The sequence below is a fragment of the Alligator mississippiensis genome, chromosome 1, assembly GCF_030867095.1.
Source record: "Alligator mississippiensis isolate rAllMis1 chromosome 1, rAllMis1, whole genome shotgun sequence".
NCBI classification, from domain to species: domain Eukaryota; kingdom Metazoa; phylum Chordata; order Crocodylia; family Alligatoridae; genus Alligator; species Alligator mississippiensis.
In genome coordinates, this window is record NC_081824.1 from 237,866,847 (window position 1) to 237,884,280 (window position 17,434).

At 47.0% G+C, this 17,434-nt stretch overlaps 1 protein-coding gene across 4 annotated transcripts in view; it reads left to right on the forward strand.

Moving 5' to 3' along the window:
- NPHP1 (nephrocystin 1) overlaps positions 1-17,434 on the forward strand; it is a 69,625-nt gene that overhangs the window by 41,475 nt on the left and 10,716 nt on the right. For 3 of the 4 annotated variants that reach the window (XM_006258099.4, XM_019480105.2, XM_019480106.2), the window contains 3 exons: positions 985-1,084; positions 11,065-11,177; positions 14,702-14,775. In XM_006258099.4, coding sequence (XP_006258161.4) covers positions 985-1,084; positions 11,065-11,177; positions 14,702-14,775 — 287 coding nt within the window. The remainder of the gene's footprint in view (positions 1-984; positions 1,085-11,064; positions 11,178-14,701; positions 14,776-17,434) is intronic. The other variant, XM_019480108.2, reaches the window with a different exon arrangement.

Below are 17,434 nucleotides of genomic sequence, written 5' to 3' on the forward strand. Positions count from 1 at the left end.
GTGTACATGCAGGTGGGTGTTTGAGCACTACAGTGTGCTACTAGGGATTTTCTTCACTTGTTTCTGTAAATAAAATTTCCCCCTAAATGGGTCTAAGTTATTTGCTGCCTATATTTTAAGCAAAAGGTGCCTACTGTGATGGTCCTCAGCCTGCGGAAAAACCCCATTTCTTAGGCATGTACATTGTTGTGGGCTGTGGACAGCTTTTACTTCCCTTGACTCCTCCAAAATAATGGTATACTTTGCCATGCTTTGCCTCAGTTTGTTCTGTCTCGTTCTCTGTTTCCCCTCTCATCATCTGTTAAGGGTTATGATTAACAGTCTTAAAAATAAATGTCCACTTCTACTGAAAAGGTTAACTGTTCAGTACGGGGTTTTACTTCTTAGATGATCACAGACACTGCAACATCTCACTCATGAGAGATGCACATCCCAAGGAGGGCTGCACTTGTATTAAAAATGAACTGGAAGAATAATTTGGTACTTGATGGCCCAATCTCAAAATTATGCAGATGCCCTTGTGAGATGGTAGATTTGGAGTATTATTGTAGTTGTGATGGTGCAGGAAAAATGAGAAAGATTTTTATGGGTCATATCTTTTATTGAATCAACAGTAGTGTTGGGAATAATATAAACAAGTTTTGAATACAAAGTACCTTTCATCAGGTCTGATGACCTGACTTGAGGAAAGGTACTTTGTACCTGAAACCTTGTCTATAACCCTTCCAAGTTAGTACAATAAAAGATGTCACTGCAAAAATCCTTGTCTCTCTTATGAGATGGTAATTTACGAGCCTCCTAACTTTAAACAAAATTTAATTGAAGTAAAATAGCAGTCAATTTTTACCCTTGTTTCAAAATCTTAAAATTATTCCTGAAGAGCAAAGTTGGAAACTTTGCACATTTTAAATATGCACGTGGCAAAACAAAGTTTTGTTATTGAATAATAGTCTCCCTTTCATACTCTTGTATCTGTTTATTTAGCAAGTGATAGTATATTTCATCAGATGATAACACTGAAGAAACAGCCTCAACTTTTTGTGAAACTGCGGTCACTAAGCACACAATCTAAAGATATCCTCAAGTAAGTGTTTCATATGTGCTAAAATAAAGTGATAATTTTGACTCTGATAATTTGTAGCAGTGGCTCCATTTTAAATTTTGCTCAAACGTTGATCTTTGTTTTTATTTTTATGTTCCTAATCACTGTTCCTAATCACTTCTTTTCCTCCAAGTGCTTAGAAGTGGATTCCTTGATGAACTGCTGCTTGATCTTTCTAGGGACTGAGGTTAGGCTGAAGTCTGTGGTCTCCCAGATCTTCTTTCATCTTTAAGAAGGGAAAGAAGGGTACTATATTTGCCCATTTCCAATCGTCCGGGACCTCTCCCGATCACCACAGGTTTTGAAAGATGGCGGCCAGTGGTTCTGCAGTCACATCTCCCAACTCTCTCAGCCCACCTTGGATGCATTGCATCTGGCCCCGTGGATTTGTACACATCCAGCTTTTCTACATAGTCCCTAACCTGTTCTTTCAGCACTGTTGGCTGCTCGCCTCCTCCCTAAACTTTTGTTTGTGAAGACTGAGGATAAAAAAGCATTGAGTACTTCAGCCTTTTCTGCATCCTCTGTCACTAGGTTGCCTCCCTCGTTCGATAAGGGACCCACACTTTCCCTGATCTTCCTCTTGTTGTTGATACAGACAGTCAGCAGACTTACGACGTAATTGGTTCCTGAAAATGGCGTCGTAAGTCAAAATGTCATAACTCGGAACCAATTTTCCCCATAGGAACAATGTTATAAAAGGGGGATTGGTTCCTTTACAATGCTCAACACAGCTGTCTTCAGCTGGTAAGTTTGTTGTGGTGGGGGGAGGGGGAGGGAAGGGGCATGGGGGAGCAGATCAACACCCCTGCAGTGAGGGAGGGATTGGGGCTGGGATAGGTTGGGGCAAGTGCTTCCCAGCCAGGGCAGGGGGATACAGGGAGGGGGTGGGAATGCAGGGAGGGGGTGGGCGCTAATGGTCCAGGGGCGGCTTGTCCAGCAGCTCTCACTTCTGCCCCCACCACTGGTTTGGGAGGGCATGGGAAGGGAGGGAGGGGTGTGTGCCCTTGGATCTGCGCAGGGCGGATGGGGCTGGGGCTGCACTGTACTGTACTCTGTGCGGGCAGCGGAAGGTGCTGGGAATGGGGGCTATGCCCTCCTGCCACTCGCACAGCTGGGGCGGGGCAGAGCCGCTGCGCTGCGTCTGGACAAATGGTGCACAGCAGCGGGAGCCACTCCAGCCTCCCCGCACCTCCTGGACCAGCAGCAGCTTTGTCCCATGTCCCCCTGCCCGCCCTTGGCTGGATGAGCGGTGGCGGGGCATGGTGGGGGGAGGAGGTGTGTGTCTCAGGATTGGGGTAGGCGGGGCCAGGGCTGCACCAGGCTGTGTTCCAGGTGGGTAGTGGAGGCTCTGGGGGGCCTGTGGTTAATTTTAGGGTGGCTGCAGCCCCTTAATAGCCCCTACTCTGCTGCCCACCCCAGTCCGGGGGCACACGCCCCCCCCATGCCCTGCCACTGCTCGCCCAGCCAGGGCGGGGCAGGAAGGCATGGGACAAAGCAACTGCTTGTCTGGGAGCCGTGGGGAGGCCAGGGTAGCTCTCGCTGCTGCACGCCACTTGTCGAGGCAATGCAGCGGCTCTGCCCCGCCCCAGCTGGGTGAGCAGCTGGGAGGCATAGCCCCCACTCCCAGCACCTTCCGTTGCCCACCCAGAGTGCAGCGCGGTGCAGCCCTGGCCCTGCAACACCTCCCCCCTGATCCAGGGACACATACCCCACCCTTTTCCTGCGCCCCGTCACCCCGGCTGGGCAGCGCTTGCCCTAGCCCCAATCCCTCCCTCAAGCAGGGGCATTGATCTGCTCCCCCATGCCCCTTCCTTCCCCCCTCCCCCCACCACAAAGGACTTAACAGCTGGAGGCAGCTGTGTCAACCATTGCGAAGTTGAAACCGGCATCAGAACCTTGAAACGGTGTAAATTTATAAAGTTTGTAAGTGCCGTTCATCATAACTCAGAGTTGTATGTCGAGGACCGGGGCCTCGACTTACGAGGGAAAGGGGCCAGGAGGCTTCCTTGGCTGACCAGAGAAATCCAGGGCAGCCTGCGGACTAAAATTGGAGGGAGCATATAAAAAGTGGAAACGGGGAGAGATTACCAAAAAGGAGTATACCTCCTCTGCTTGCGCTTGTAGGGAGGCAGTTAGACGGGCCAAAGCTACCATGGAGCTGAGGATGGCATCCCAAGTAAAGGATAACAAAAAATTGTTTTTTTAGCTATATAGGGAGTAAAAGGAAGGCCCAGGGTGGAATAAAACCCCTACTAAATGGGCAGAAGCAATTGGTGACGGACAGTGGGGACAAGGCTGAACTCCTCAACGAGTTCTTTGCCTCAGTGTTCCTAAGTGAGGGGCAGGACAAGGCTCTCACTGGGATTGTAGAGAAGCAGCAGCAAGGTCCCAGACTGCCATGCGTAGACCCTGAGATGGTGCAGAGTCACCACCCAGAGGAACTGGATGCCTTTAAGTCGGCAGGCCCGGATGAGCTCCATCCGAGGGTACTGAAGGCACTGGCTGACGTCATTGCACAGCCACTGGCGGTAATATTTGAACACTCGTGGTGCACGGGCCAGGTCCCGGAGGACTGAAAAAGGGCCAATGTGGTCCCCATTTTCAAGAAGGGAAGGAAGGAGGACCCAGGCAACTACAGGCCAGACAGTCTCACCTCCATCCTAGGCAAAGTCTTCGAAAAAATTATCAAGGCTCACATTTGGGAGAGCCCGGCAGGACAAATTATGCTGAGGGGAAACCAGCATGGGTTTGTAGCAGGTAGATCATGCCTGACTAATCTAGTCTCTTTTTTATGACCAGGTTACAAAACGCCTGGACACAGGAGTAGGGGTTAATGTTGTATACTTAAACTTCAGGAAGGCCTTCGATACGGTATCCCACACCATACTGGTAAACAATTTAAGAGGCTGTGACTTGGATGACTGCACAGTCCGGTGGGTGGCGAATTGGCTAGAGGGTTGCACCCAGAGAGTCGTAGTGGATGGGTCGGTATCGACCTGGAAGCGTGTGGGCAGTGGGGTCCCGCAGGGCTCGGTCCTTGGTCCGATACTCTTTAATGTCTTCATCAGCGACTTGGACAAGGGAATGAAGTGTACTCTGTCCAAGTTTGTGGATGACACAAAGCTGTGGGGAGAAGTGGACACGCCAGAGGGCAGGGAACAGCTGCAAGCAGACCTGGACAGGTTGGACAAACGGGCGGAAAACAACAGAGTGCAGTTCAACAAGGAGAAATGCAAAGTACTGCACCTAGGGAGGAAAAATGTCCAGTACACCCACTGCCTAGGAAATGACCTGCTTGGTGGCACAGAAGCGGAAAGGGATCTTGGAGTCCTAGTGGACTCCAAGATGAACATGAGTCGGCAGTGTGACGAAGCCATCAGAAAAGCTAATGGCACTTTATCGTGCATCAGCAGATGCATGACAAACTGATCCAAGGAGGTGATACTTCCCCTCTGTCAGGCGCTGGTCAGACCGCAGTTGGAATACTGCATGCAGTTTTGGACGCCACACTTCAAGAGCGATGTGGATAACCTGGAGAAGGTCCAGAGATGGGCTACTCATATGGTTAAGGGCTTGCAGGCCAGGCCCTATGAGGAGAGACTGGGGCACCTGGACCTCTTCAGCCTCCACAAGAGAAGGTTGAGAGGCAACCTTGTGGCTGCCTATAAGTTCATCATGGGGGCACAGAAGGGAATTGGTGAGGTTTTATTCACCAAGGCGCCCCCAGGGGTTACAAGAAATAATGGCCACAAGCTAGCAGAGAGCAGATTTAGACTAGACATTAGGAAGAACTTCTTCACAGTTCGAGTGGCCAAGGTCTGGAACGGGCTCCCAAGGGAGGTGGTGCTCTCCCCTACTCTGGGGGTCTTCAAGAGGAGGTTAGATAAGCATCTAGCTAGGGTCATCTGAACCCAGCACTCTTTCCTGCCTATGCAGGGGGTCGTACTCGATGATCTATTGAGGTCCCTTCCGACCCTAGCATCTATGAATCTATGACTGCCTGTATACTTGTAGAAACCCTTCTTGTTCCTCTTCATGTTCCTTGGTAGGTGCAACTCTAGTTGCACTTTGGCCTTCCTGATTTCATCCCTGCATGTCCAAGCAGTGCTTTTATGCTCCTCCCTAGTTATTAGTCTAAGTTTCCATTTCTTGTAAGCTTCCATTTTGTGTGTTAGCTCACTGAAGAGTTCCCTGCTAAGCCAAGCTGGTCACCTGCCATTCTTCCTAGTCTTCCTGCACATCAGGATGATTCATTCCTGAGCCCTCAATAAGGTTTCTTTAAAATACAGCCAGCTCCCCTGGACTCCTTTTCCCCTCAGATGGGCCTCCCAGGGGATCCTGCTCATCAGTACCCCAAGTGTATTGAAGTCTGCTTTTCTGAAGTTCAGTGTCCTTTCTCTGCTGCTCATTCCTTCATTTTCTCAGGACCCTGAAGTCAGTCATCTCATAGTTGCTGCTGCCCAAGTTGCCATCCACTTCTACATTCCCTACAATTCTTCCCTGTTTATGAGCAGCAGGTCAAGAGCATAGCCCCTAGGTAGCCTCTCTAACACTTGCACCAGGAAGTTGTCCCCAACACTCTCCAAAAACTTCCTGGATTGCCCTCCCAGCACGTCAGGGTGATTGAAGTTCCCCACGTGAACCAGGGCCTGTAATCAGGAAACTTCCACTAGCTGTTTGAAGCAAGCCTCATCCACCTCATCCTCCTCTATAGCAGACCCCCACCACAACATCCCCCTTGTTGTTCTCCCCTGTAAACTTAACCCAGAGACTTTCAACAGGCCTGTCTCCAATTCCATACTGAAGCTCTGAGCAATCATACAGCTCTTTTACATACAACACACACACAGCTCCTCCTTCTCTTACAGCACAATAAGCTGGAGCACTCCTCCTTCTCTTCTCCCCTGCCTGTCTTTCCTGAACAGTTTATACCCATCCATGACAGTGCTCCAGTCATGCGAGCTATCCCACTAAGTCTCTGTTATTCCAATCGCATCATAGTTCTGGAACTGCGAGGACTTCCAATTCCTCCTGCTGATTTCACAGGCTCTGTGCATTTGTGTGCAGACACTTGAGGTAACTATCCAATTGCTCTATTTTCTTAAGAAGAATGATAAGGCCTCCCCTGTTGCCCCTTCCTGCTTATGCTTCCTCCAGGTTGCTCACTTTCCCGCTTACCTCAAGACTTGATCTCCCTCCCCCAGCAAACTTAGATTAAAGCCTCCTCCCTAAGTTAACAAGTCTATCTCCAAAGATGCTGTGCCACGGTCACTGCCACCTCTGGGCTGCCCAGTGGCTACTCTGCACTGTTACCGTTGCCCTGCTGGGCAGCCCAGAGGTGGCAGAGACACAGGGCAGCCCAATGTGACATGGGCTCTGGGTGGCTGGAGCAGGGAGCGCTGGCAGCTGTGAGGGGGAGGGGCTTCTTTTACCCACACCCGGTAACAGTTTCTGCCCCGCCACCGCCCTGCTGCTACTGCTGAGCTCAGGTGAGCGAGTCCAGAGCAGGTGTGGGGCTGTGCATGTGTGTCCCCAGCAGTACTGCAGGGCTGGAGCCAGCGGCAGTGGCACCTGGAAGGAGCTGCCACTGCCTGGGTTGCCTTGAAAGGCAGTTCTGCCGTGGAGGTGCCCCAGCCCCACTGTGTGCCCAGGTGCAGCAGGATGTGCCAGCTAGACAGTACAGAGCAGACACAGGCAGGGCTGGGGCGGTGCCGGGGAGACACCACAGGACTCATAGGCTCTGGGCTTTTGCGGGGTGGGGGTGGATGCAGGGGCTCCCATGCAAACCCCACAATACCCACATACCGTCCCCCTCAAACCCTACAACTACACCCTACCCTACACATAATCACACACCCCACAAACAGCGTACCCACCTACACACACCTGCCTCTGGGGGAGCCCCGCTCACTGCCTAGCTGGCACATACCCCACCACAAACACCCGTACACACCCCCCCAGCCACCCTCCACATAGCTCCCCACAAACCCCATACCCACCCACCTACCTCCATACATACCCCCACATCCACACACACAAACCCCATGCCCCCACCCCCCCCACAATACACAAGAGTAAGACTTCATTTTGAGCTTATTATGCAATCATATATATATTGGAAATATATGTGTTTCCAATTCCAAGCTGGCAAACACCTTCCCAAAAAGACCATACTTCCAGGGGCAAGGGGTAGGGTCTTCTGGTAGCAAAGGTCAGAGGTTAGGGTGTGGAACTTCCAGTCCCAAGATGGTGGCCGGGGGGGTGCCTGTCAAGGGGCAGGGCTACCCTTGTGGCCCTCAACAGCTCACCAAAACTCGTTAAGTGGCCCTCCAGCCAAAATAGTTGCCTGCCCCTAGCCTGTAGTATTAAATGTGTTTAGAATTCATTTCTTTAGCTAATAGTCAGTTATCACATGTGATTTCTATCTCAAGATGAGCTCCCCTCTCCTAGTACAGTTTCTGTGGAGGCATATATAACATCTGTTACAATCAGAGGTATAACTGCATTTCATTTAAACATACCTGTGCTAGGTTTAATCTGACCAGATTGGATACTAATAGCAGTAGCAGCATGGGTCAGCTGCCTTGACCAAGGGTCCGAGGTCAGTTGAAACAGCCTGTGCTGCTGCCACTCCAATACCTGCTACTGGTACCTCGTGCAGCTATATTAAACCGTATAAGGCAGTTGCACTTTGTAGTGTAGACCTACCCTCAAGAATAGGAGTGACTTTAATGAAGAAAGAGTGGCAAAATGTGTTCTCCCTGTAAACCATCAGATGTGGCTGCCTCAGGATGTCTGCAATGCATTCTTCATACACCTCCAACCATCATTGCTGAGCCCACCCCGACCTTCTGCTTGCTGATGCCATACCTGGGAATGAAGTGATAAAGCCACCCTGAGGAGCTCTCTGCTCTGCTGGAGACTGGGAGTGGGCAGACAGAGCATGTTTGAAGACAACATTCCCTGGGAATGCCAGGGAATGATATAAATATACCCCTAGAGCAGGGGTGTCTAACCTTTTTGAATGTAGGGCCGGATCATGAACTTTTTATCGCCCAGTGGGCTGGCAAGCCATATTCAAAGACCTCACAGGAAGTGGTATCACATCAGGAAGTGATGTCACATGACCTTTGACACCAATGAAGTTGCAGGAAGTGACAATGAAATGGGTCTAACCAGTTCAAAACTCTCCCTCTAAATGACTCATTTCCTGGATCTCAGCAAGTAAGCTGGAGTTCTCAGATAATATGCAAGCGTCACAGAGCCATTAATGTCACAGTCCATCAGTCCAGTTGCCCTGTGCTTTAGAGTCCCAGTGAAGACATTAACATTATTTCTGGCTGTGCAATGTCTGAGCATCTCCAGTGGAGGGAAGGCATCCCACTACAATTCATTCATTTTACCCATCAACATATATCAAATCCTTCCAGGGAAACATCTATTTCACTACACCACCTTTCCTGCCAGGAACTCTTCTCCCCTTTGCTACACACCTCCAATGTCAAGGCGGGGCCGCAGGGTCTGGTGGGTCTCTGCCCCCTGAAGAAGCTTTGTCACTGTTAGAGACTATTGGGGAGGGCCCACCCCCCGCCAAACCGCGGCTAGCTGTAGTTTTCCTTTAGCTAAAGTTTTGGGGCTGCACCTGGTACCATGCAAATGCCTGGGCATTCTGGCGCAGGGAGGCAAGGGGGAGCCGCCGGGGCCAGCGCAGCAGGGAAGTGCAGCCGTGCACGTGGAGCCCGGAGTCCGTGCAAGGGCCCGCAGAGGTGCTCAGGCCCCGTGCCTGTAAACAGAGCAGGATTTGGCCTGGGGGGTTAGGGCGCCTCTTGGTGCTGAACCGATGCTGCGTGAGCAGCACGTCCCCGGGGCTGCAGGCTTCCGCTCTGCGCCTGACCACACCGGGCTTTTCCACGGCCTGGCCCGACAGCCGCCCCAGGCTGTGCATGGAGCTGCGAGAAACCTTGCCGGGGTGGGGGCGGTCCTCGACCCACTGGGGGATCCCAGAGCCCAGCAGGGGCAGCATGGCGGGAGACATGGTGAGGACCACGGAAGGGTGGCTTCAGCTGCATGCCGCTTTTCCTGGCTGGTGCTGACCTGGCCGGGTCTGTCCCATCTGAAGCAGCACGTGGCTGAAGCCGGCTTCCTACGTGCTGCAGGGGACAGGAGGAGCCTGGCCGGGTCTGCACTGGCCAGCAGAAGTGGCGGCAAAGCCGTGTGCCACTCAGGACGCGACAAGCCCGGCCGGAGCAGCAGGGGCTCAGCTGCATTTTCCCCTGCCTACGTCGGTCAGTCCCGAGTGGCACACGGCTCCACCGCCACTTCTGCTGGCTGGTGCTGACCTGGCCGGGCTCCTCCTGTCCTCAGCAGCATGTGGGAATCCGGCTTCAGCTGCATGATGCTCCGGATGGGACAGACCCGCCCGGGTCGGCACCAGCCAACAGAGGCGGCGGGGGAGCCATGTGCCGCTCAGGACTGACCAGTGCAGGTACAGGAAAGTGCAGCTGAGCCCCTGCTGCTCCAGCTGGGCTCGTCCTGTCCCGACAGGCACATGGCTACTCCTCTTCCCACACGCACCGCGTTGGCAATGTCAAGCTGATGCGGTACGTGTGGGAACCTTGTCCCTTCCCCAGCCCTTCAGCAGCCATTAGGAAACTGCTGAGGGGCTGGGGGAGGGACAAGGGGTGGGAACGAAAGTAAATCGTGTTTACTTTCATTTCCCATTGCAGCACAGTGGGCCACAGAAAATGCCTTGGCGGGCCGCATGTTGGACAAGCTTGCCGTAGAGGTACCTCTGCTAATGGTATAGAGATCATTTCCCTTTGCATTGGGCACATCTACATGAGATATTTACTGTGCAGTTGACTAATTTTTCTGTGCACCGTTGGCTGGGGCACAGGTTGCTTCATTGTGGGGCTAGCCAGAAGGCAACTCTTGTGCCTCAGCCAGCTGCTCCACAGCATATGGAGACAGGTTGGAGCAGCCCTGGCCTGGCAGGCTGACCCCCCAGGTCCCCTGCAAGCCTGGGGTGCTCTGACCCAGCTTCATGTGTTGCACACAGTTTATTCATGCACATTAATTGCATGTGTAGATGTGCCCATTCTTTATTTGTCTGGGTTAACAAAGCAGAACTGGGGACTTTCTGTATGAGGGAGTAGAGCTATTTATCCAAAAAAAACCCCCAAAGCAGTAAAAGTGAAAGTGGAGTCATCCAAGTATTCAAGTAAGATATAAGTCTCTGTGTTCAAGCAAGGTTAAAGTTAATGGAGCTGACTTTAACCATCAGATCATCTCAAGACAGTACATTTTGGTGCTCTGAGATTTAAGTCAGCATGTCACTTGTATTTGGATTAAATGTCTGAAGACAGAGAATTATTTTGGCACATCCAGTATACGTGGTTGCTTTTAATATTTGCAAATAATTTATACCTTATTTCACTGATTAAACGTCTTTAAAAACAGGCTCTGAATTTAGATGGGCAGTATTGCTGTAGTTGCTACATAAACTAACCTGGTCATGAATGTTTGATCCCATCTTGCTGTAATCATTGGGATTTTTGCCAATGACTTCTTTTGAAGAAGTTCCATGTTCTTTAGGTGTAAATGGCATTCCAAGGGCCTTCCTAGGATTTAAATTCTGTTCTTCTCTGGAAAATATCTAAAACTAAATTGATATTTTAATGACTGTTCTGCTGTTTAGTTGCTCAGATGTAGAACACCTTTAGTTAGCTGTCATTTTCTGTCTCCTAAATGTCTTTTTATCAGTAACACAGAAGTACTTCAAGCACTCTTTATGAAAGAAAGTATATCTACACACTTTTGGCTTACTGCATCTGTTATTACTTCCAGTAGATATTTATTCGTGTACATTGATGTGGTTGTAATACCTATTCAGGTTCACAGGATTACTTTCCATGAGCTGTTTTGAATATAGATACAAAACCTTGTGATTTCTCTTATAGTCTGCTACCAGAAACATTGATTGGCAGCATGTGCTACATTCACCTCCTGATACTTTATCGACAAATTCTTGGTGATGTGCTCCTGAAAGACAGAATAAGCGCACAGAGTGCTGGTAAGAATTGTTATTGTGGCAAATTATGAAAAATCAATATTGTGAGTTATTCTGTTTAATTATTTCTCAAAGGCATATTGTACTTGCTACTTGCAGAGAAAGCGTATTGGGTTAGATAGATCTTTCGTCTTAACCAGTGTGGCAATTCTGATGTTTGTATGAATAATAATGCCAGGGGAAAAAAGGGAGTGTTTTTTGTCCTTTGCTTCCAAGTACTTGAAAGTACTTGCAGCAGAAATAAGTGGTTAGCCATGTTAGTCTGAAGTCAGGTAGAAGATATGGGAGGGTAACACCTTAGAAGCTAGCTAACTGGTTCAGAAAGGCATGAGCTTTTGTAGGAAACAACCAACTTTGTTAGATGCTACTAAATCCGTTCATAGCATCTGACAAAGTAGCATGTTTCCTATAGAAGCTCATACCTCTCTGAGCCGCTTAGTTTCTAAAGGCATTTATACATGTGCTGTGGGAGTTGGGCGGGGGAAGTGCTTTAATTAGACCACCCGGAGCATCTTGTGTATCAGTGTCCCCGCACTTCAAAATGGTGGCGGGGGTGCTTTATCTAAAGCTCATAGAAAGCACCCCCACCACCATTCAGAAGCACAGGGATGCTGATACATGAGACTCAGTCAAGTCTGCTCTGGAACACTGTAATTACAGCACACAGCAGCAGCCTCCCTGCTTTATAGGCACCCCATGGTGCCACCCTGTAGTTTGTTTCAGTAAGAAAAGACTTCCAGAATTTCCAGATGTTGTGCCTAGCAGAAAACAATGCACTGTCCTGAGATACAGTAAGTAGTTTTCTCTCCTAAAAAGAGATAATATATATTCACAACATAACATAGCCCAGCCAGCTAGGATGACATTATAAAAATTAAACCTAGCTAAGGCTCTAAATCTGACTAGCAATAATTGCTATATAAACTAACTTAGTAAGAAGGGTTTGAGCAAACCCCATTGTAATCAATGGGTGTTTTGTTGTTGCCTACATTAGGAGAAGAATCAGACCTTTAAAGCATATTTATTTCATTCTCTCCAATTTCTGCCATAAGTAGGGTTTAAATCAGGTTCCTGCCTTGGAAAAAAATCTGTCCCTAATAGGCACTCTCTCCCCAGTCTGAGAAAACTTTCATGAGTTCCAGTTTAAGAAAGATCTGTGTTCCATTTCTTTCTGTTTGATGTAATTCTACATATGTTGTTTCATGGAAAGAGTAGAAGTAACACACCCTATCTGGGCTGCATACATATTATAACCATTCAGTTTGAAGAAATATTATTTGCATTTTTTCCATGGAAGTTAAATGAAACCCATTCTGCTCGGGTCACTCTTACAGAGTCCCTAAATGTCATTCTCATCTGCTCAAGATTAGCTGTATATTCAATTTTGTAACACTTTAACTTGTGTCAAATGAGTTTCATATTTGACTTAAATTCCCATAATGGAAGGCAAACAGTACAAATCAAATTTTGTTTTCAGTGAAGTATGAATGAAGTGTTTTCAGTGAAGCTTTCAAGAAAACACACAAGTGAATACTGTATGAATTCTGTAACATTTGTATTAATACACTGTTCACTGAGGGATTCACAATACTTGTTTCTCATAATTTAGAATCAACCTGTTGTTCCTCCATTGTTTCCACTTCACCTCAAAATTTCTACATCATGCTTTGTTGATCCCAAATGTGTGTCTTTGTAGTATGTGGCATGACAGTGCATGCAGTTTGCCCTCGGATGAGGCTTTTGCTCAGTTCTTGTAAACATTTCTAAGTTCCTCTTAACTGTCAAGATCAAATGTTTTGCTTGTTAATTTTTAATGAGTACATTTCTATGCTTTCCACAAGAGAGCAGGTAAGTATTTCTATACTTAAGACTAATAATTTTCCCCACATTTTGTCAATTGTGGAGACAGGCAGAGGAGAAGTGGAGGAACTCTTAAGGCTTAAATTCAGCTGTGGAAAGAACAAAGCAAGATACGGGTTTAGATTTTTCCTTTTAAAAACATAACCATCACTGCACACTTTTTTCTTAATGTGCCTATTGTTACAGTCATTATAGAAATACAAAAAATTGCAACTCTCAGTCATTGTGGAGTGGGTTGATAGTTTTTCATACTGCAAAATTATACTGTCTGAATATTTCTTGATCTTTCTCCTGTGTCTCTGTATTAGGCTTTTGAAATAATACACGGTCTACTTCTATAGTAAAAGACTTTGAATCTGCACTTACCAAAATACTTAAGCTAACAATTTCAGTCCATAGCTAGGCACTTAAATAGTAGTTTCAGTTTTCAAAAATACCCAAAGCTATAACTACCATCACATCTTTCACTGAAGTTAATCTCCACAGTTAGTACATTGGAAAATCAGGCTTTTATTCAGTTTTTCTGATGTGCATGCTCTCATTTTATTTAATAAAACCATAAACTGAAAAATGATAGATTATTCAGGTCAGAAGAGTCCTTCTGATCATCTAGTTTGATTGCCTGACTAATGTGGATCAAAGAACTTCATTCTGTAAATTTTTTAGAATGATTTGTAACTTCTTTTTGAGCTATATGGTGTCTTTTTGAAAAGACTGAACATTAATTTTAAAGATTTCAAGTAATGGAGACTTCATCATAGCCCTTTGAAAACTGTTCTAAGGGTTAATCTCCTTCACTAAGCTTTTGCACCTTGTTTCTGTATAAATCCTGTTTTCAACTGTTGGATTCTCACTATATCCTTTTGTGTATGGGAAAAACAAAATAAAGTGCATGATAATCAGGTTTATGTCAAAGGTATTTATGTATTTTGAGTTACTAAAATTCCTGGAAAAAATCAGTTCACAGAGTTTTTAGTCTCTTAGGAAAAGCAGTTTAGTTTTATTTTACTTTCCAGGAATAGTTGGATAATAGTAAGCTACTAACGTTTCCTACACCTTGAGAATTTCACTTTTACAATACGAAAATAGCAGCACATAGGCACCAACTTCATGCATGCTGTGGGGCTCAAACAACCACTGAAAAAAATTAGCACCCACAGGCCCGTGCTTGCAGATGTTAAAAATAAAAAAATGCACTTTATGGGAAGAAGCAGTGTGTGACTTCAACCCAGCTCTGCAGTGTCTGTAAAGATCAAGCGCATCAGCAGGGCTTTGGAGCTTTTAACTAAAGCTAATTCGATCAGCTATTAGATAAAAGTGCCAAAAAAGCCCCACTAAAGTGCCAGATGCTGCAGAGCTTTAACGCACTGCCTCTTCTGGGCATCCATGGGGCTCAGCAGGGGAATGCGCTGAGTTAAAAGTAAAGTGCTGTTTTTTCGGGGGATAGTTTTTGTGTGTGCAACACCCACCAGCAAAAAACAAAGTTGGAGCCTAAGTAGCAGCACATTTGCAGTTGTTTATATTCTAGGGCTGTTAGAAATTATGAGAGAATGCAGTGGTATACAAAATCATCAAATGCTTCTGTAAGCCATTTTTAACATTCCTGTAGTCTTATCTAAAAATCTTATGAATTGTAACAAAATGTGTATGCTTCTTTTCCATTTCAGATTTAATTAGTAATCCTATTTTAGCAACTTTTCCCAAGCTTATGGAGCAGCCTGATCTTATGGATGCATTTAGGGTATGTAATACATGTTGTATTGAAGAATCATCTGCTGCTTCTAGACCAGTGGGTCTCAACCAGGGAGACCTGGGTGCCTTGAGATCCTTTCAAGTGTACCACAGGCTGCCATGCATTGTTAGCACTGTTTAGTATACAAACAAGATTCACAAAATAAACCCAGGAGTTTCAAATAGGAATGCACAGTGTTAAATCCATTTTGACCTCTTGTGACCTTTCTGAGTTCTTTGCAACAGAGAAATTGCTCTATATTTTTCCATAGTTGAAAACAGAATGAAAAGTAAGAGCTGGTATTTTCCCAGGGATGCCTGGAGTCTAAAAAGGTTGAGATCAACTCTTCTAGACTTTGACTATATTGCAGTATATTTGACCTCATACATTACCAAATGTATAAAATATACATAAACATACAATATAATACATAAAATATGGAGGTTCTGTTGTTCTTGTTTTATGTACATGCATAGTGAATGCTGTGCATTCCTCCCAGACTTGATTGCATTCATAATTATGACACAAAGTCTCAAGTAAATCTGGTAGAAGTAAAGCACAGCGATTATATAATACTTACTTCCCATTTTGCCTGGAGAAAAGTATTTTGGCTGGGAGAAGGTTATCTAAAACTTTTTTTTAAAAGGGATAACTGAAAAAGTGATTTACTAAACTATTCTTGACAAATTTTGGACCTTTTGTTCTGTATTGGGTACTTTTGTAGTCTTTCATGAGCAATACCATATTTACTCAATTCTAAGACAGAGGAAAAAAGCCCCTTGACTTAGAATAGAGCATTGGGGGGGCAGGGGGTTGGGCACCAGCCCCTATCCAAGGTTGGGACTGTAACCACAGTTGTTGCCTCCCCCCTCCATCCCTCCCCTGCAGCCTCTTCCACCAATCTCTATGCCCCTGCCCTCCACAGCCTCTGCTCCCCTGCCTGCTCCTCTCCCTCTCCAATTTACCCTTGCTCCACACTGGCAGAGTCTGTCCTGGCTGCTGCCTGGGGCACTGAGCATAGTCCCAACCCAGCCCTGTAGCACACATGGCCTGCATGGCTGCTATGGGGCCTGGGCTGGGGTTATGCTCAGTGGCCCAGGCTAAAATGGGGATAGAGTAAAACAAAATTAACTGCTGGCATGGAGCAAGGGGGAGGGGAAGAGGGGAAGCAGGGCTGTGGGGAGGGAGAAAGGGGAAGCAGAGGCTGTTCAGAGGAGGGGGAAGAAGGGAGCAGAGGCTGGGGAGGGAGGGGGACAGGGAGCAAAGGCTGTTCAGTTGGGGAGAGGGAAAGGGGAGCAGAGGCTGGGGAAAGGGGCAGAACAAGGGGCAGAGGGGGAAGGGGTGGCCCAAGGCTGCAGGGGAGGGCAGGCAGATGTGGCAGTGGGGCAGACACAAGCAGGGGGCAAGCTACTTTACCTCCCAACACCACCTGCACCCCACTGCCTGCCCTCCTGCAGCAGTGGAAGGAGATAAATTAAAGATGTTCCTCCAATAATTAGATTGTGTACATGAAAATTATTTTAAAATATATGCTGGGTTTTCGGTTGTAGCCGTGTTGGTATAAGGACATAGGCATGCAAGGTTCTTTGAGTAGATGTGATATCTTTTATTAGACCAACTGAATAATTGGTAAAAAGTTCTTGGCAAGCTTTCAGGTGCAGCCACCCTTCTTCAGGCATAGGGAGTCTGCTGTTCTCTGAAGAAGGGTGATTGCACCTGAAAGCTTAACAATAACTTTTTTCCAACTACTCAGTTAATCTAATAAAAGATATCACATCTGCTCAAAGAACCTTGCCATTTTAAAATATATACCTTTTCCTTCTATATAATCTAATTATTGGGGGGTTGACTTAAATTTGGGCTCATCTTAGTTTCAGATAAATACAGTGATATTAACACCTTGCAATGTTTAATGCCTTGATCCTTACAACAGTTTTTTTAAATGCCTAAATAACTAAATGCTGAGTTATATCTAGCCCTGAGTGACTTGTCCAAGAGACTGGGAAGACCCTGACAGTATGGAATTGAATAGTGGTCCCTCCTAATAGCATACAGACTATACTACCCTTCATATTAACATAGCCATTGTTTTTATTTGTAAATTGTCTGTAATTTGGTTTAGTAGATTATTGCCAGGCTGCACAATTTCTGAGCAGCCAGAGGGTGCCTGTAGCATGAGTTCTTCTGCCCCCACCTTATCCCACAGGCACTGCCATGTCTCCTCCACCATGTCAGCAGTGTGTCCCCTCCCCCCCCACCCCTTGCTTAAGTTATGGGCTCCCCATGCCCCTGTGGTGAGTTCTGCCCTGCCCTCAGGGGTGAGGGCAGGAAGCAGAAGCTGGAAAAGGGAGTAGAAACCTAGAGAAAATGTTGACAACCCAATAACTTCTTTTTTTTCCTGACAATTTGCAAAGTTGTTACTGACAGGCTTTTTTATTGACATGTGTTTTTACTGTAGTAAAAAAATATATTCTTGATTTTACACTTGACATTCACCCCAACTGCAACCCTCACTATGCTGTCCTGCCCAGCCTACCCACCCCCAGCCTTATCCCTGCCAGCCTGCTTTCCCCATCCCAGGACAGACCCCAAAAGAAGCCTACCTTGAACCCCAGTAGTATTGGGAAGCAGCAACAGCAGCGCATGGCTAGAGGGGAAGGGGTCCACA